This window comes from Triturus cristatus, chromosome 2_2, assembly GCF_964204655.1.
Source record: "Triturus cristatus chromosome 2_2, aTriCri1.1, whole genome shotgun sequence".
Taxonomy (NCBI): Eukaryota; Metazoa; Chordata; class Amphibia; order Caudata; family Salamandridae; genus Triturus; species Triturus cristatus.
This window is the reverse complement of record NC_140582.1, coordinates 1,041,074,566-1,041,095,297: the sequence shown is the minus strand read 5'-3', so window position 1 is coordinate 1,041,095,297 and position 20,732 is coordinate 1,041,074,566. Positions and strand designations below refer to the sequence as shown.

The 20,732-nt window shown below is 46.3% G+C and overlaps 1 protein-coding gene across 2 annotated transcripts in view; it reads left to right on the top strand.

Annotated features, from left to right (window-relative positions):
- Positions 1-20,732, top strand: part of HTT (huntingtin) — a 2,065,683-nt gene that overhangs the window by 974,717 nt on the left and 1,070,234 nt on the right. For both annotated transcript variants that reach the window (XM_085642500.1, XM_085642499.1), the window contains one exon: positions 208-431. In XM_085642500.1, coding sequence (XP_085498626.1) covers positions 208-431 — 224 coding nt within the window. The remainder of the gene's footprint in view (positions 1-207; positions 432-20,732) is intronic.

The following is a 20,732-nucleotide window of genomic DNA, read 5'->3' as shown; positions in this document are numbered from 1 at the left end:
CTGGTACATCTTTAACTGGTATTAGATAGCTAGATAGACCTGAACTGTGTACAGAGCGCCATTTGATGCGCGCTATGAATCCGCTTTTCCTCATTCTCCCCATAGTGCTGACGAATCAATTTTTGTGCTGTTTATCTTATCCTGTTAGTTTGAAATAAAATTACATAAATGTTAAATATGTTACTGTGTTTTCCTATGTTTTCCTAGTTGCTGAAGACTCTCTTTGGAACTAATTTGTCATCCCAGTTTGACGGAATTTCTTCAAACCCCAATAAAACCCAAGGCAAAGTTCAGCGTCTTGGCTCTTCTAATCTGAGACCTGGTCTTTACCATTACTGCTTCATGGCACCTTATACGCACTTCACACAGGCCCTGGCTGATGCTACTCTGAGGAACATGGTACAGGCTGAGCCGGAACAAGATGCTTCTGGGTAACTAATGAACTAATGATAATTGACAGTTATAATGTGTATCTCTACTGGAGCACAGTGTTTTTTTTTTTTGTTTTTTTTTACTAAGTCAAACCTTTACATTAAACCACTTGAACAAGGACATCAACAAACATGCAGATTGAGCAGGGGTAACGGCTTAGTGGTTTTACTTCATGTTCATAGTTTATTCACCTTACATTTTAATGTAAATATTTTAGAGATCCAATAGAGCTGCATGACATCAATTGCTAATTGTTCTCTGTTGCTCAGGTTGATGAATGGCTTTGGCTGCACTTCGTTGGGTAGTCAGTTTCACAGAATGATTACCCCTTCAGCTGTTGGTTCTCTGCTGCTCAGGTGGATGACAGGCTTTGGCTGCACTTTGTTGGCAATCAGTTTCACAGTATGATTACCCCTTCAGCTGTTTGTTCTCTGCTGCTCAGGTGGACGGCAGGCTTTGGCTGCACTTTGTTGGCAATCAGTTTCACAGTATGATTACCCCTTCAGCTGTTTGTGCTCTGCTGCTCAGGTGGACGGCATGCTTTGGCTGCATTCAGCTGCAGAATAAGTCTCAACCTCTTTGGTATGGTCCCTCCTTCATTTTAATTGTCACCCACAGGTTTCCCTGCTCTCTACCGTGGAAGCACAGTTACACATATTTGACTATAGCAATTCTGTCAGGTTCCTCACATTGGTCTTAATTAATTGAGCATTATTAATAATTATGGAGATTGGCATTGCTACAGTGAAACAGCTGAACATGGTTTTTGACATGTGTTCCACCAGAAACTGAGAATCAGTACTCCATTTATATTGCTCATTTATCCCTGAGACTAAATGATTACTGAAAGTGAATGATCTGCCCTTCTAAAGTTTGATTCGTATTTGCATGCTTACAGTAGATACATACTATGTAGGCCAGTCAACACGTTAGAAATGCACAAGAAAACAGCTATGAAATTAAAACGAGCCATTAGTTACTTTTAGAACATTTCCAATTTACTATTGTTTAATTTCACGTGTTTTTCCGAGTAATGAATGTTACAAAATTATACTACGTTTCTGTAACTATCCAGTATTGAATCACTCATAAACTCATATGTCATTTCCCTTCCTGATGCTGGGAATTACTAGTATTTTGACACAGTGGTGAACAATATTAAAGAACAGTAGTGTTTCTTTAGCAGCACATTTATACCATTACAAACTGCTTAAACCTTACCCAAAAAAGCAGATCTGTTGAGTCATCAACTCCCTTAGCAGTCTGTCATATAAGGCTCGAATTTCTCCGCTTTGAAAGCTTAAGGGAATTTCAGAACAGAGCTCTGCTCTGATTCCTCATTCGGAGTGCTGCATCTTATGAAAAAATACTTTTTTCCTCCCATCATCTGCTAGGACGAAGTCGGTCTTCGTCTGATTTTTCACTCATCCTGTGTAATGAGAGAAAAAAGAGTAATCTGCTACAACATCCTCCCTAGTTATATAACAACACATGACACGTCTAACAAACTCTAACGGGATCCAAATGTTGGGCCTCAAAAGAAGAAGGAATCTGTTTCTTTAGATAAAAGGACTCTCACCTACGTTTTGAGGCATGCTTCAAAATCAAATCTTCTCATTCTGGTAATATCCTACTAGAGTGACCTTGACATCTAAGAGAGAGCTCTTGATATTATATATAGGGAATATAGTAACAACTATAAAATTGCCGCTATGAATAACCTCGTATACTTTATTAAAGCACCTTGGACCTCCTTACTGATGAACCAGGATTAATAAGATCATACAGTATGCAAATGTGTGGTGTATTTGTTGCCAACAGGGTTTTCTGTTCCTCTCCTTAAGCCTCAGTGGGGCACTGAACGAATATCTGGAACAGAAATTAGTCCACTTGCTGTAGGCCAATGTTCCCTGGTGAAGTCATATCTGGGGGCACATAGCGCCACTGGATGGTGCTAAAGTCGTTGCTGGTTAAAAGTTTCCTGGCCAGTCTGAATCCTGGAAGGCATAGTCATAAGGCTAGGAATTTGCTGGAAATATTGTAACCTGTAACATTTTTTAATCTGTGTAGTCGCTGGATGGAAGCCTTAGAGTTTGGCCAACAACAGTCATGGGAGGGGTGGTGTGGGTTGAATTGGAGGGTTGCCTTTTTTCCTTTGAAAGATTTGGCTGCCTCAGCTAGTAATTGGCTCATCATCTTGACATTGAGAAGGCTGCACACCCTTACAAGAAAGGAATTTCTTGAACCAGGAGTGGAATGTGTAGATGCTGTGATCTCTTGAGACTGGGCCAAGCCCTGGTTAGCCTGTGGATTCTGCTTGAGCTGGAATAAAAAGAAGGCAGTCATGCATGCCTGCCTACCTTTTGCCTGCTGGAAGTACTTTGATTTTGGTTAAGGAAAACAAGGCCCTGCTGACTGAGGACAGTTGGGCCAACCGGTCTAAGGAAAGTCTGCCCAGCAGTAAAACAGTCACCATACTGCAGAGAAACTAAAACTACACACTGGTCAAGGAGCAGTTCAGTTCGAAGGGTGAGCCTTTTCTGTCCTTAAAACTATTCCAATGCCCTTTGGGTGCGTGTACCTTTCCTCATATTGCTCCAGTGTGGACAGGAGACATTGTCTTTGCTCCTCAGCTTAGGACCACATCCAATTAACTGGAGGTCACTCTGATTCCAGAACAGCTACAATCATCCTTCCACCTTAAGGTGCTGGAGAGTTTGCTTGATGCAGCTATGGTCACAACCCTACAGAAAGCTGTTCTTGTGGGACTGACTTGGGTGGTGTCTGATGTTTTGGGATCCATCTTGAGTGCTGCTGTTAGAATATAGCCTTGATGTAGACAGCAGTGTAGGAGTGGATTTCACTCTTCAGGCTTCTTCGCACACCCACTAGTTGAATCAGATATCCATCATTGGCTCTTTAAAAAAATCACATACTAGACGTCATGCTGTGAAACCTGAATTCAGTATTAACAAAGCAGTATTTCAGTACAGCGGTTGCCATTACCAACACCCTAAACAGGTCAGACAAACAGTTGAAGCAGGGCAGAATACGTCATTGGTGCTGTTGGATCTCTCCGTAGCATTTGATACTGCCAATCATAAACGACTGCTAGATCGTCTAGACTCAATAGGCATTGAGGGGAGAGCACTGACATTGCTTGAATTATTCTTCACTGATTACATACAATTTGTTGCACTAGCCAACTTTAAGTCACCCACTTTCACACTCCCCTGTGGCGTTGCTCAGGGCTCATCGTTGAGCCCGTCCCTTTTTATTCTCTTCCAGGGGATCCTCATCAAAGTCATAAGCACTAGAATATTCCCGCCCATGCGCGTGACCCCAGAAACACAATCATATATGTATCTCTATCTATATATATATATATATATATATATATATATCAGCGAATCTGCAGCGTCTCAGCTTTTCACAGCAACACAGAGACACGGACCACAGATATTGTGCCAATTTACGTGTTTATTTGGATGCCGCCATAACGCGTTTCAACTCCTCTGAGTCTTGCTCACATATGGTGTATATATATATATATATAATTCACTGAAAAAACCATAGGTTTCACACGTTATAGTTAGCTGGACATTTTACTGATAAAAAAACCAATGAAATTCCCCCGTTATAGTTACTGTAGGCAACTATAACTCACGCGACCGTAATCCTCTGCTGATGCTAATACTGTATTTAGACACTTATTTGCCCATATCTTCTTCCATTAAATTTTAGCTATACATATATTACAAATATTTTTTTTTCATAAAGACACATATGTCATCAGCAGAGGATTACGGTCGCGTGAGTTATAGTTGCCTACAGTAACTATAACGGGGGAATTTCATTGGTTTTTTATCAGTAAAATGTCCAGCTAACTATAACATGTGTGAAACCTATGGTTTTTTCAGTGAATTAGCAAGGTTTTTTAAATGCTATTTCCTAACTATAACGTGTGTGAAACCTATGGTTTTTTCAGTGAATTTGTACGGTTTTTTAAATGCTAAGTTACTTTACGCCATTTGTGGCGTGCGCGCCCACTTAACGCAGTTCGTTCCGTGCACGGTTTTTATCAACTTTAATAAGCCCTGTACATTTGGTGGCCTTCGGCCACCAAAAGCACAGGGGGTGAGGTCAATGTGGATAGTGTTTTTTTTATTTCGATTTTATAATTTCATGTTGCCAAAATTACGTTTTTTTTCTCTATTAATAAGCCCTGCACATTTGGTGGCCTGCGGCCACCAAAAGCACAGGGGGTGGGGTAAGTGTGGATAGTGTTTTTTTTATTTTTATTTTTTTACCGTAAGCGTACGGTAAGCTTACGGTAAGCGTACGGTAAGCGTACGGTAAGCGTACCCCACGAAATTGCCGAAAAAAAAATAAAACCGTTTTTGCTCTTGGGGGATGTTTGGGGACTCCCTCAACATGACTATGTGGGAGGGAGTTGTCAAAACAGCCCCGTAACATGTTTTTGGCCATCATGTTTGATAAACAACACTCAGTGCGAGAGACAAAATGGCGGACGCCGCTTCCTGGTTTCGGCCGATTCGAATGTTTACTAAGATCTAAGAGCCAATCAGAATCGCGCTCGCGCACGCCACCGTAAGCTTACGGTAAGCGTACGGTAAGCGTACGGTAAGCGTACCGTAAGCGGGCTCAGATATATATATTGATTTAAAGGCTATTTTCTCAGAATCTACTGAACAGATTTACACCAAACCTACAAAAGGCACTTCCTTGACCTAGGGACTACCTCTCTGCCAAATTTCTAGTAATTCTGTTCAGCCGTTCGGGCTGTAGCTCGTTCTAAAGGTCCTATGGAAAAATGCATGGGAAAAACGCGTTTTGGGACCCCCCTTTTATCTCAGCCCCCGCTTGACGAATCCCCCCGAGACTTTCAGGGTAGGAGCGGAGCGTAGCGCCCCACCTATTTTGAGAAATTCGCGAGGATTCGTCGACCGGCGCCAAAGTTATTCAAAATAGAATGTTGAGGTTTTCCTATGGAAACGTGGTCCTAACTATAACTACCTACTGGCGACCGCCAGTAGGTAATATATATATATATATATATATATATATATATATATATATATATACACACACACACACACACACACATACCAGGGAAAAACAGAAAACTGTTTTAATGCTTAGCACTTAGCACAATCTCTCAGATAGGACTGAAAGCATTGACAGCTCGCAGACTGCATTGCAGAAAACATAGCCTAGAAAGGCTGAAAAGCTAACTCATAGTAACATAGAAATAAACTGGCACCGTGCCTTTAAGGCAGCCATGACCCCTAGCCTCCCATCATGCCTCAGGGGTGACAGTTAGGTCAGTTGTTCTTTCCGGCTCCTTCAGCCAGGACCCTGGTTACACAGCTCCACTTCTTTCTGAGTTTTGTCAGAAATAATCTACAGTTTTTCTGGAAAATGTTATCTTACTTCGACGTCTTTCAGCTTGTGAAGTAAGGTGCTGTCTTTTTTTGACAGAGTTTGGCATTTGTTTCACTCCAAAATGCCATCTCTTTTTGACCCCTGCCCTTCTTGTGGAAAAAAGGCCAGGTCAGACTCTCACGCAGTCTGTATTCTTTGTCTACCAAAGGACCACGTCCCCAAGACTTGCCCTCATTGCCAGTCTTTATCTAATACAACTCTAGACAGAGAACGAATCCGTCTGTATGGACTGGCAGAGAAGGATAAAACATCTTCCAGAGGCAGGTCACCGGTGAGAAAAGGCTCTAAGAGGGCCAGATCTTCTTCTAGAAGCAAGAAAACTCACTCTTCCTCTTCAGCGCTCGGAACTGAAAAAGCTACCACCGTTGGGACATACATCCAAGAGAAGACCTCCGACGCCGGGCTGGCCGTCGAGAGAACGTCGACAGTCAGGTGCGTCACTTCATTCGCTGTCGACGAATCGTGAGCCTCCACCGTCGTCAACCCAGTGACGATCGGTGTCAAGGAACAGAAATCCTCCGCCGTCGTCAACCTGACGACGATCGGCGTCAAGGAGCAGAAGTCCTCCGCAGTCGTCATCTCGACGTTCGGCGTCGAAGGCACGGAGTCCTCCGCCGTCGTCAATCCAACGACGATCGACATCGAGGGGCGAGAGTCCTCCACCGTCGTCAACCCGGCGACGATCGGCGTCGAGGATCAGAAGCCCTCCGCCGTCGTCAACCCGGCGACGATCGGCGTCGAGGATCAGAAGCCCTCCGCCGTCGTCAACCCGGCGACGAGGAACAGAAGCCCTCCGCCGTCATCAACCCGGCGACGATCGGCATTGAGGCGCAGAAGTTCTCCGTCATCGTCTGCAAGATGCTCGACGTCGAAGAACAGAAAGTCGACGTCGAAAGCGGTCACAACGAAGATCTCCTTCACAACACAGGAGGGCTTCCCCTTCTGTTCACTTATCTCCAAGATGGCTTCTTCCCATCCATCACTGGAGTAAGAATCCGGCAGGAGCATCACAACGTGAGGAGGAATACACCAGTCCGCTCCACAGATCACCTCTGCAAAGATTGGTGCAAGAGGTGGATAGATCACCTTCAACTAGACGTAAAGATCGTCCTGGCAGATCACGGGAGCGCAGACCTTCTACTTCCCATCGCAAAAGGAGAAGGTCCCCTACATGGTCTTCCTCCTCCACCCGCTCCTAGCTCTAGCTCTGAAAGCTTTTCAGCCCTCAATCACGTCCAACTCGATCCTGATCCAAACAGACAACACGACCAACATGTATTACCTCAACAAACAGGGTGGTACGCGCTCTCGCCCGCTCTCACTGGAGACTCAAACGATCTGGCACTGGCTTCTAGCCCGAGGCCTCTCCATCACAGCGGTGCACCTTCCAGGGGAGAGAAATGTGCAAGCAGATTCTCAGTCGGCACTTCAAAGATCAGCCAGACTGGGTGCTAAACGACGAGGTGGTGGCGGATATTTTCCATCAGTGGGGTCAAGCTTCCATAGATTTGTTTGCAGACGACCAAAACAAAAAATGCCATGCCTTCGCATCCAGGTTCCACCGACCAGGGACGAGGGGGGAATGCACTTTTGATGGATTGGTCCGGAATATTTGCATACGCCTTTCCTCCCCTGCCTCTAATCCCAAAGGTGGTGTCCAAGCTCATCTTGTCCAACATGACGATGATCTTGATAGCTGGCCTCGTCAGTGGTGGTACCCGGACCTGTTGCAGTTGTCAGTACGCAACCACAAGAGGCTACCTTACAGATCGGACCTACTGACCAAGATGGACGGGAAGATTCTCCATCCCAACTTTCCCTCACTGAACTTGGCAGCATGGCTCCTGAGGTCCTGCAATATGGACACTTGAATCTACTGCAGGACTGTATGCACATCCTGAAAGAGGCAAAGGAGACCTTCCACAAGGGCATCATACTCTTTTTAAGTGGAAGAGATTCTGCTTGTGGTGCACACGTAATCATTTTAATCCTACAACAGGGCAGGAGGAGGTAATTCTTTCCTACCTCCTTTACTTCACCAAAGCACGCTTAAAGTATTCCTCGATCAGGGTGCACTTGGCTGCCATTACGGCCTACAGAAAGTCTCCCAACCAGCCTTCCTTTTTTCAACTACAGGTGGTTAAGGATTTCCTACAGGGGTTGAAGAAGGTGTATCCCCCTGTCCGACCTCCTTCTCCTCCTTGGGAGTTGAATCCAGTCCTTTCTAGATTGATGGGTCCTCCTTTTGAGCCCATCCATAAGGCCACGTTGCAGCACTTGACATGGAAGACTGCTTTCCTAGTGGCAATAACATCAGCGCGTAGAGTAAGTGAGATCCAAGCGCTGTGTGACAAAGAGCCATATACTGTGTTTCACCACAACAGGGTAGTGTTAAGCACTCACCCTGTTTTTTTGCCAAAGGTTGTTTCTGATTTTCATGTTAATCAGTCTATTTTCCTACTGTCCTTTTTTCCCAATCCTGCTACTCCTGCGGATAGGTCACTCACTCCTTAGACCTTAAGAGAGTTCTCAAGTTCTATTTGGAGGGAACGAAGGACATAAGGAAATCAGAGCAATTGTTTTTAAATTATGGTTCCATGAGGACAGGCTTCCCAGTTTCCAAGAGGTCCATTTCGAGATGGATAGTGTCCTGTATAAAATTGGCCTACCAGTTGGCAAATAAACCCCTATTGTTGTCGCCTAAAGCACACTCCACTAGGGGGAAAGCAGCTACAATAGCTTTCTTGCATGATGTTCCAATGGCAGAGATTTGCAAGGGAGCAACCTGGAGATCGGTACACACTTTCAAAAGGCATTATTGTCTTGAATCCGATTCCAGGGCGGATACTCAAGTAGGCCAAGCCTCCTTGAGGAATCTGTTCAGATAATAAGATATCTGGGTTTTCAAGTTTAGTATCTGAGCTTGATTATTAATTGCTTTTTCCTTTGCCCACAGATGGAAGAGGTGAGGCTCGCTATTCTATTCTAGTGCTTATGACTATTGATGAGGATCCCCTGGAAGAGAAGGATTAGTTACTTACCTGTAATCCTAGTTCTCTTCCAGGGGTATCCTCATCAAAGTCATAAGCAACCCTCCCGCCTCCCCGTGCAAAGGAACCTTATTTTTAAGGAATTGTCAACTCTTTGTGTCATGGCTTTTGAGTCACCGCAAAGAACAACTGACCTAACTGTCACCCCTGAGGCATGATGGGAGGCTAGGGGTCATGGCTGCCTTAAAGGCACGGTGCCAGTTTATTTCTATGTCGCTATGACTTAGCTTTTCAGCCTTTCTAGGCTATGTTTTCTGCAATGCAGCCTGTGAGCTGTCAATGCTTTCAGTCCTATCTGAGAGATTGTATTAAGTGCTAAGCATTAAAACAGTTTTCAAACATGCTTTGCTGTTGTTTTTCCCTGGTTTTTAATGTATTGTTTATAATATACAGTGGAGTCCTTACAGCATTATTCAGCTCTAGTTATGAAAGGCTACATTTGCTTTTTTATCATATATATATATATACATATGTGTGTGTATATATATATATATATATATATATATATATATATATATATATATATATATATATATATATATATATATATATATATATATATAGAGAGAGAGAGAGATTTATATATATATATAGAGAGATATATATATATAGAGATACATATATGTTTGTCACATATACGATTGTGTTTCTGGGGTCCCGCGCATGGCACGGGAATATTCTAGTGCTTATGACTTTGATGAGGATACCCCTGGAAGAGAACTAGGATTACAGGTAAGTAACTAATCCATATCTACGTCGCCCCTCTGGTAAAAATGATTCGGTCTCTGGGATTTTCAGTGATTTCCTATGCCAATGAAACCCAAATTATAGTATCAGTGGCAAGCAATCCTTCCGACACGGCCACACGGTTCCACAATTGTCTGATTCAAGTTGGGCCATTGGATGGCTTTTAGCTGTTTGAAGCTTATGTCCAATAAAATAGAGGTCCTTCTTTTTGGGAACAATGTGTCATTCTGGTCACCTTCATACTGGCCACTGGAGTTCTGTTCTCTCCCTGCACCACTAAGCAAGGTTAAGAACTTGGGAGTAACCTTTGACTCCAAGCTTACTTTCAAGGGTCATGTCAATACTATTACTTCAGCCTCATTTTACACATTGAATCTTCTCAGGAAAGTTCTTCCATTCATCGCTCACAGTCTTCAAAAACTGGTCACCACAGCCCTGGTGGTGTCCAGGGTTGACTATTGTAACGGTCTTTTTGTTATATCAGGAAAAATGTCTCCCTAAAATTCAAAATACAAAATGCTGCCGCTCGTTTGTTGTTAAGCATTCCCAAACACAAGTCTGCCGCTTCTGCACTCAGACAACCTTAATGGATTCAGGTGAAAAACACCCATTGATTTTAAGGCTCTCTGCATCGCTTTTAAAGCACGGTACTCTGCAGCTCGGACTCTGAGGTCTACCGCAGCCCACAACCTGGCGCCCCCAAATTTTAAAAAGCTGGATGGGGTGGCAGAAGTTTTTTGGTGGGAACCACCAGATTCTGCAACTCTCTCCCGTTAGAACTAGAAAATGAAATCCAAATGCAGGCTTTTAGGAAAGCATTAAAAACCTCGCTTTTTAATCGCTGACCTCTTGGGTTAGCTTCTGCAGTTCTCTACTTGAGTCAGTGCCTAGACACCCTTGGGTATTTGTTGCGCTATATAAATTTTTCTTTCATTTCAAAACATTCATAGACGACAAGAAGGCCACGCACATTATATCTGATAAGGAATCTGGGGCTAGATGTCTCTATCTTAGAATTATCCCCTGGCACCAGACTGGATAAGTACATTTTTGCACAGCAGAACCTCCGCGCAGCAGTAGAGGGCATAGAGCGACTTCGTAGCCACTTCATACTCCATATTTGACTTTGACGGAGTTCATAAAAGTCCTCCCCTGACTCGCGGACGTCAGTTTTTCTCCTTTGTGGCACTTACAACGTTGATCCGATCAGCACTTCCTCAGGCAATTTTTTGGCCTACCTTGGAGATTTCGTCAAGCGGAACAGTGTGCCTTTCATATGTCCTCTGGGTTCAAACCTTGTGGATCCTATGAACGACAAATATCGGCCAAGAACCCTCACTCTATTTGCATGCTGGTTGGTCCCTCTCGATCAATGTGGGTTTATGCCGTCTCGCGGCACCCGACACTGTCTTCACAGACTGCACTCCGCCTTGGCCCATCGCCACCTCCTCACCCCTTACCTTGCACTTCTCCTGGTACACTTTGAGAAGGCCTTCGTATCGGTGGACTGGGGCTTCCTTCAAGATGTTCTTGACATGATGGGACTTGGTCCCCGCTTTCGGGCCATGGTCAAGGTTCTATATGACCTCCGGAGGGCTCGTGTTCTAGTAAACTGAGTCCTGTCTGAGCTCTTCTCGGTCTGTAGAGGGACGAGGCAGGGTTGTCCCCTTTCCCCACTGCTTTTTGCCTTAGTGATGGAGCTCTTGGTGTCCTTGATGCGGTCTTGCGATCGGGTGCAGGAATGGGAATGGCCCAGGGCTGAACCGGATAAAATTGCCCTCTACGCAGACGACGTCCTCATCTACTTGGCAGATCCTGCCCGGTCTGGCCCCCATTGTCTTCGTATCTTGCAATCCTTCGAACAGGCCTTGGGCCTCCTTTTGAATCCCCACAAATCGGTCCTGGTTCCCCTTCACCTTTCCCGGGACTGCTTTGACTGGCAATCCGAAATACCTCTACGTCGTCAATCATTCAAGTACCTGGGGATCTGGGTGACCTTGCTACCTGAGCTCAGCTGGGCCCTCAATGTCACTCCACTGGTGAGGCGGGCCAAGGTGGACCTCCAGCGGTGGCAGTCGTTGCCCCTCAACCCCATGGGGAGGGTGGCCCTTTTTAAGATGATGGTGCTTCCCCGCTTCCTTTACATGCTTCAAAACCCCCCCATGTGCTTTCCCAGGGCCTGGTTCCGTGAGCTCGACGGCTTGGCCGGCAGTTTCTTATGGGGAAAGGGTAGGTCCAGGCTGGCGCTCAGTACTTGCAGGATCCCCTCATTTGACGGGGGTTTGGGGATGACTCACCTTTATTTATATTATTTAGCCACGTGACTTATTTCCATACATGACTGATTCAATGGGGGTGGTCCGATCCGGCCTATAGGCTTGAACTAGGGGAGCTGGTCCTTGCCAGAATCCAATCCTTTCTATATGGGACCCGGATTCCTTCCCGTCTTCCGGAGGTGACACGCTCGGTGTTACTGGCCTGGCGGGCAGCACTGCGGCACACCAACTGGACACACACACTGACCCGCTGTACACCCCTGTGGCACGGGACCTGGCTCAAAGAAGTGACCGGGCTCTGGGGCTTTGAGGCTTGGGACCTCCTAGGTATCACGCAGCTGGGAGACGTTTGGGTGGGGGACCACATACGCTCCTTCAAAGATCTCCAAACCAGATACTTGCTGCACCACTCGCAATTCTTTCGCTACCTCCAGCTACGGCATGCCCTACACTCACACCTCACAACAGGTGCGCGGTTGCCAGATCATAGCCCGCCTGAAGCCCAGATTATGTTTGGAGACCTAGGGAGAGGTGGCATTTCCCGCATTTACCTTACACTGATTAACAACACCCGACTTCCTTGGACCGACTGCGTTCACAATGGGAGGGTTGGGTGGGCCCCTTGGAAGAAGAAGACTGGTGTGACACCCTTATGGCACCCAGAACGGTCACCGCCTCAGCTAGGCTGCGCCTGGTGCAGCTCTATTACCTACATGCCGCATATCTCACCCCTGTACGCCTTCATGGCGCGGGGCTTAGTCTGTCCTCAGCCTGTACTAGGTGCGGCTATGACCCCGCTGACTTCTTTCACATGGTTTGGGCCTGCCCCCGCCTGGTGGGATTTTGGGAGGGCATCGAAGAAGAACTCTCTTAGGTTCTAGGGTGGGAGGTTCCAAACGACCCTAAGCACACGATCCTGGGCATCACGGATGGGCTGGACGGGTCACACAACGAAAAACTGTTCTTCACTACTGCTATGGTGGGAGCTAAAAGAGACATTGCGGCCTCCTGGAAATGCCCTGAACCCCCAAGTGTGGGGCATTGGCGGAATGGGGTGGATTGGTGCGCCACACAGGAGAAAGTTATGTACGTGGCACGTGGGTGCCCTAAGCAATACCGCAGAATTTGGGGGAAGTGGCTGGGGGGGTCTAATCATGAGGGGTTTGACTGTTTTCATCTCACTTTTACTTTATTAATGTCTTTACATTGGGTAACGAGAACTTGTGAATGTAATCCTCGATTATTGAAATACGGTGCTGATTGGCTGGTGCATTCCCTCTGTAAACTTAATAAAATGTGTTTATCAAAAAATTTTCAGTGGAATAATGTGATGTGATCGCGTTGCGTTTTGGGGCATTTCCTCTCGCGGGCACTAGGCCTACTCACACAACTGAGGTACCATTTTTATTGAGAGACTTAGGGGAATACTAGGTGAAAGAAAGTTTGTGGCTCCCTTCAGATTCCTGAGATTTCCATCACAGAAATGGAGGGAAAATGTCTTTTTTAGACAAATTTTGAGGTTTGCAAGGGATTCTGGGTAACATAACCTGGGTGTCTAGTTTTTAAAAATGTACAGGTTTGCTAGGTTTCCAAAGGTGTTGGCTGAACTGGGGCCCAAAATCCACAGCTAGGCACATTCCAAATAAAGGGTCGGTTTTCAGTGGAAAATATGTGATGTGTTCAAGTTGCGTTTCGGGCAGTTTCCTGTTGCAGGCACTAAACCTACCAACACAAGTGAGGTACTATTTTTATCGGGAGACTTAGGGGGACACAGAATAGTAGAACAAGTGTTATTACCAATTGTCTTTCTATGTATTTCTGTCTTCCAAATGTAAGATTGTGCTTACAAAAGAAGTCATTTTGAAACATTCCCTTTAATTCACATGCTAGTATGGGTAGTCACAAATTCAGAGATGTGCAAATTACCACTGCTTCTAAACTCCATATCTTGTACCCATTTTGGAAATACATAGGTTTTCTTGATACCTATTTTCACTCTTTATATTTTACCAAATGAATTGATGTTTACCCGGTACACAATAAAAAAACCATTGCAAGGTGCAGCTCTGTTATTGGCTCTGGGTACCTCAGGTTCTTGATAAACCTTCAAGGCCTACATATCTCCACAACCAGAAGGGTCCAGCGGACGTGATGATGTATTGCTTTCAAAAATCTGCCTAGGTACAATGAATTTACAGGTGAAAACTTTGGCACAAGTGGCTGTTTATTCAATTCAATTTCAATATTTTCTTTATGTATACTGTTACTTTCTATAGGAGAACCTTGACGTATCTACACAAATCAAACAGACAAGAGTCTGCCTGTTTCTGAAAGCAGGAAAGATGATGATTTTAGCACCGCAAACTCTTAGTTGATTCCATTTGCAGGGGAAAAAACTGACGCTTTATACTGCAGCCCTTTTTTTCCCCCCATAAAAAATCCTTACCTGTATTTTGCCTAATTTCTCAGTCCCCTCCAGGGAAATTGACAAACCCTGGGTACCTTTAGAATCCTCAGGATGTTGTAAAAGAAGGAAGCAAATTTGGCCTGGATCCATATGCATACAAAAAGTTACAGTGGCGAACTACCCCAAATAGCCCCAAAAAAAAGGCTTGGCACAGGGGGTTCGGGGACGGAAGGTCTAGCAGTGAAGGTGTTAAAACTTTACTTGTATTACCAAATACGTTTCTAAACCTTCCTCTATACAAACCATGTATATATTGTGCACAGGACTCTGGGTGGAACATTTTTCAAGTATGTATAGACAGGCAGAGGATATGGACGGCAAAAATCTCAGAGCTGACACACAAGTGCCTTTGCCAACATTAAACTATCCTATATCTCTAACCTTCACTCTGGAGGAGGTGGTCCTCGCAATCAATGCCAGCAAAAGAGGCAAGGCAGCGGGCCCAGACGGGGTACCCATAGATCTTTTTAAGTTTAACACCGATCTATGGGGCCCACTCTTAATGCAAGTGCTAGCAACCTGTTGTGCAACTGGTTTTATTAAAACATGGTCCGAATCCATAGTGGCACCAATTTTTTTAAAAGGCGACAGGCAAAACCCAGCTTGTTACCACCCCATCTCGCTGCTTGACTCTCTTGCAAGACTGGGTAGAGGATAATGAAGTTCTATCCGACCTGCAATTTGAATTTTGGAAAGGACTGGGCACATTAGAGCAAGGCCTAAACCTCAGTATTTTGATGGGTAAATATACAAGATCAAGTAAGGGCCAACTATACTTGGCTTTCGTAGACCTCACGGCCGCCTTCGATTGTGTCATCCATGAGAAATTATGCAACATTCTAGCTAGCATGGGGGTGGTGGCAGGATTAATCCAGTTTCTGAGGCATTTGTATAGCAACACGTCTGCTAGAGTCCGGTATGGATCCAATGGCGAGTGTACGGAGTCTTTCAGCGTGGAGAGGGGGGTCAGGCAGGGATGTGTTTTGGCCCCCTTTCTATTTACACTATAGACTAACGGATTAGAGCAGACAATGCTCGGGAAGTGTTGTGACTTACCACAGATAGCCAGCCGCCCCCTGCCTGCCCTTCTCTACGCTGACGATGCCGTGATAATGGCCCGTACCCAACTGGCCCTACAATGGGCCCTTGACACCTATAATGCCTATATGAAAAATCTGGGCCTGAGAGTAAACACGTCCAAAACTTTAATTATGAGCTGTGGGAAAGGCAACGCGAAGAACAGAGCCATTTATATCGATAAAAAAAGGTAGCTATGACCACAACATATCGCTATTTAGGAATTTTATTTGATTCCAAAGGATCTTGGACCCAAGCCATTAAAATTACTTCCTCAGAAAATCTAAATTCATTCTTGCAGGTTAATCTCACAGACTATTAACTACAACACTCGTAACTAAACTTAGTAAATACATTCAGAACACTTATAACTAAAAACCATGTGCCCATATCAGTATACATCATTTCTGGTGAATACTTATAACTGCCTATTCCTCTCCTTTTGAATATCCCCAGGTAATACCTGATGCAGAGAACTTCAGCAGCGGTGCTCCTGCTCACTCACAGATGGCATTATGCGGCTTCGCATTGGCTTGGTACTAGCCATGGCAGAGCTGCATATATGCGCTGCGCCTGTGCATTAAAGTCAGTTCATTCCGTGCCTTACGATGCAGATCCGGAGCATTGCTCCCAACTTGTTGCTGCTCTTAGGACAACTCCAAAATTGTACACAGTATGCTAGTAAATCATGTCCTACATTTCCCTGCAAAAACTTTAGGCATCTGATAGAGACATCTAGCCGCAGATTCCTTAACTTAGAATACCCCTAGGCGTCAGACTGGCTCCGGAAAAAACTTAGCAGCTGAACCTCTGCACTCCACGGGACGGCGCCACACGACCCCGCCCTGACGTCATCCACGTACGTGACGTCAGCGAGGTCATATAAGTCCCTCCCGGCGCGCTGACATCAGTTTACTTCTTTTCCGCGTGCAATGCGGTTCCGGAGTGAGCAGTTCCTCTGGCCTGTTTTCAAGCCTTCTCGACGCTTTGCGTCGGGAAACAGTGTGCGATGCCTTCGGGCTTTAAAAATTGTAATTCCTGTTCGTGACAAATGTCTGCGACGGACCCGCATCTTATTTGTATGTGGTGTCTGGGCGAGCACCACGACTCCATGGATTGCGAGGCGTGCCAACACCTGAAGCCCAAGTCTCGACGCGAGCGCTGTATGAAGTTTCTGTCCACGTGGTTGTCCAGGTCGGAGTCGTCTCGCCTCCTGGTTTCTTCAACAGCAGGCCCCTCCCGCCTTCATTCAGCCTCCGGGGTCTGGGGCTGCCGTTCCCACTTGGTAAGTCAAGGCGCTTGTCGCCAAGGTCTTCAACCTCCCCTTCTTCTTCTGTTCCCCTTCCCCAAGCGCCTTGAGACCCTCACGGGTGAGTAGTGCGCGATATAAGTTCCATGATTGATTGATTGATTGATTGTCAGGAGCTCTGGTTCCTGGAACGTTCCGGATGTGCACTTCCAGCAGTCGCCCTACCCACCCTTTCTGGGTGTGGGGGCGACTCTGGCCCAAACGGAGGCATATGCCGCGGATTTGCAGGCCTCCCTTGGGCCCTCTCCCATCCCTGGGGCGTCCTCGGGGCCTCCGCTTCTTGTGGGTTCTCCGACGGACTCACCCTCGGTGCCAATTGAGCCTCTACCCCCCAGGTACGTTGGAGATGTGGTTCCGTTAGGGCGCGGCCCAGTTGGGTCAGTTTACAACCCTCCCCCACTGATGAGTTGATGTCTTTTTGAGGGTGGTCTCATTGGCCGCCCGCATTTTGAGCATGCAACCCCCTTCTGCCCCCTTGTCTGTCGACCCCTTGCTTGAGGTCCTTCATCAGGGGCCAGGACTGTGGAGCCACTTCTACCCTTTGAGGCTTCCCTTTATAATACCCTTTTAGGTACCTGGGTCCGGCCAGCTTCAGGTGATCCGGTGGCTCGTTCAGTTTTGCACCGCCACCGTCCAGTTCCGCATGATCTTGTTTGTCTTTTTGTACTCCCTGATGTGCAAGGGTTTGTGTTGCAGACTGCTTTCCCCTCCCTGCCTGGGGCAGGAACACTCTGCCTCCACTAGTGCGGCCCTTAGATCCTTGAATACAATGTGTGTTTTAGCACGGGCTACTTCTGTACTGTGGGACTCTGCAGAGTCTTTGCTTTCGGCCACCTCTGAAGGTGCTCGGGTTGATCTCCTTCGCCTCCTCCGGGATGGCCGCGACCTTGCCATATTCACAATCAGCTCAGCTTTAGATACTTCGGATTCTTTGGGACGTGCTATGGTGTGCTCTGTTGCCCTAAGGTGTCCTGCTTGGTTATGCGACAGTGTCTTCCCCGAAAAAATCCGGGATCGACTGGTTGACTTACCCTTTGATGGGGTTTTGCTGTTTGATGCTCACGCCGAGTCGGCGGTTCATCGGCTCCTTGCAGGCTTTCGTCCCCCCACTTAGGTCGTCTTAGACCTTTCTTCCGTGATGATACTTTTTCATGTCACATCCTTTAGCTGCGCTCTGTGTTTTACATGGGCGGTGAGCCTTACGTCTTCTTTTCATGTGGTCAATGGTGATTACCCTTTTATTGGCATCCCTTGGATGCGTTTTACTTTGGGCTGCCAGTTGGTAGGTGTTCCACAGATTGATGGGTCTGGTCCTCTGACTTTGGTATTGAGCCAGTTGCTCAGCTCGGTAATATCATACGGCTCAGAACTCATGTTCACGGGTTCAGTTCATTACTGCGCTCTTTTGGCTAGGCTTATTTCCCTAAGAAGTGTTCCCCGTCGTTTGGGGTATGCATATCTCCATGTGGGGTACTGGTATGCTATTATATAGCTTTGCTTATCCCACCTGGGCCTGGAGATCCTGCGGGCTCCATGCGTCGCTTGATGATCCGTTTTACGGCGTTCTATGTTTTTCCTGGTGCCAGGTTCTTGCGCCATGGTTATCCTGCCTGTTACCTGTTCCACCTCCTTGGGAGGTTTCTTGCTCTCCTCTTCAAAAACGGGTCCTACCTGCCCTCACTGTACTAGGTATGCTCCAGTATAGACATGTTCATGCTCCTGACTTGTTCTGTCTCTACATATTTACATATTTATACATTTATGTATATGTGCAGGTTGCTTTGGTATTCCGCTTCCTACATCACCACCTCTTTTCAGGGCTGCGATGTGTGGGGGAGCTTTTCTGAGTTGTTGCAAGTTGCCCAAAGGGTCCTCCTTGCTTCCGCTGGGGTGATTTCCCAATTTGACAAATGCTCCCTTTTTGGTGTTCCACACCGTACGTGCGTTTTCTGGAGTGTTTGGTCTCGGATTCTAAGGCTCCTTCCATTTAACGCTACGCCTGCTCTTATGATGGCCATGGTCCTTAACTACTGCCTGCAAGTCTATATTGTGGGTTGTTTCTCGCTTTGGCTTCATACTGCCCGGTCGGGCACTCTTAAGCTTTTTGTGTAAGCCACTTTAAGGTCTCTGTGGCCGTTTGCATGCTGCATGTTTCTACCTGCTTCAGCGGGTTTAACATTGATGGAATTTTCCCCTATTTCCCCTTTTTGGGATAGGGTGTGCACTTGGTGTGTTTCTTGTCCCGCCGCCTATTCCAATCGCATTGCTCAGGTTCTAGCTCTTGCTTTTGGGCTTTTGGCACCTGCTCCTTCAGCCTTCCTTCTATTTTGCCATTGGCCGCGGCTCCCCATTATGTCAGGTTTTTTTTCGGGGGGGGGGGGGGGGGGAGAGATGGAAGCCCGGACTCAGAAGTATTTTCACTTTTCTCCATGAAAATAATTGGGATGAAGCCGATTAACATATTATAATTATATTTGTAACAAAATAAAAATGAAAGCAGTTGTTTAATAATAAACTTTAAGTGTTAAGTGACTGTAAGTGCATAGAAATATTCCTGCGTCTTCAGGTGCCTGTGTTAATCTCTCTGTACCTGTGCCGGGATTTTCTTGACTCTGTTAGTGCTTCTATTCGCCTCCTTTTCCCTCCATCTGTTTTGGTGCATCTCCCTGTTTGTACGTATGTGTTGGTATTTTTGGAGCAGACACCTAGCTAGAGCACAACGGAGCTCTGAAGTGCGGACTTACCCTTGTGCCTAAGATGTTTTGATTCAGCTCAATGTCCCTGAACATGCTTAGGGGCCCATCACTCTTGTAAAGGCGCCTTGATGCTCCGTTTTATCCCTAAAGATGCTTAGATGAACCACCATGGCCCATAAGGAAATGGTCAAAGGTACTCACTGTCTTTGATTTGAAAAGGCTTGAATGCACGGCTACTCTGTCCCTGAAGGTGCTTTGATGCACATCCTAGTCTGAGTCCCTGAAGGTGCTCAAATGCACCCTTATCCCTGAAGTCAGAGGTACCCTTCCTCTCTGTATCACTACCTGCTGTGACAACCCCCCGCACTACTTCTACATTTGAGATATCCCCTTCCTGTATGCTCCTTTCATATGCGAGACCCTCTCTCCAATGGCTACGGGAAATGTGAGGAAAACAACATATATCACACATCAGGACATAAATAGGAAGCAGTTAGGTAATGCATAACACAGAAGAATTACCTAAAGCATAACCATATTAACCATATCTATATCGCCATAAGTCCCACGTATCGCAGAAATCACGAAGCCATGCCATAAACGTACAAGTAGCAGCAACCTGCACTCCAAATACATGGTATATGGTACTGTGCACAACACGAAGGCGACAGGGACATCTGCACACCTACCACAGTGAATTTGGTAATTTAGCAACTTTGTTTCTCAATGACGCCGGGCCTCTGTCGAGGACTCTCTCCATAGCAACTTTGTTTCTCAATGACGCTGGGCCTCTGTCGAGGACTCTCTCCGGCATTGCTATCACTGCCAAACAAATGCCCCCAATGTAGCAGCTGACATGGGGGGATGGCAGACATGGCACAGAAGAGGGGAGAATTCGATATGTCCCTCTCAAGTGAAGTTTCAGACGGCAGTGGCTCCCAAACACATGGCTCAGCTGTAGCCGCTCTGACACTTTAATCTGGACCGCCGCAGCTAGGGGGCCTGGGGAGAACACAGGGGGCCTCAGGCCTGGAAGTGCGGGGGAGGTTTCAGACTGTGGTGCACTTCTCTGGGGCAGAAAGTATCCGGCATTCAGGAGCACTGTGACTCGCACAGGGAATCTGCGAGGCGGGTCCTGGGTGGCACTAGTCGGGGTTCCTCATGGTTAAGCACTTCAATAGTGAATGCGGGCCCATCCGTACTTGCTGGTCA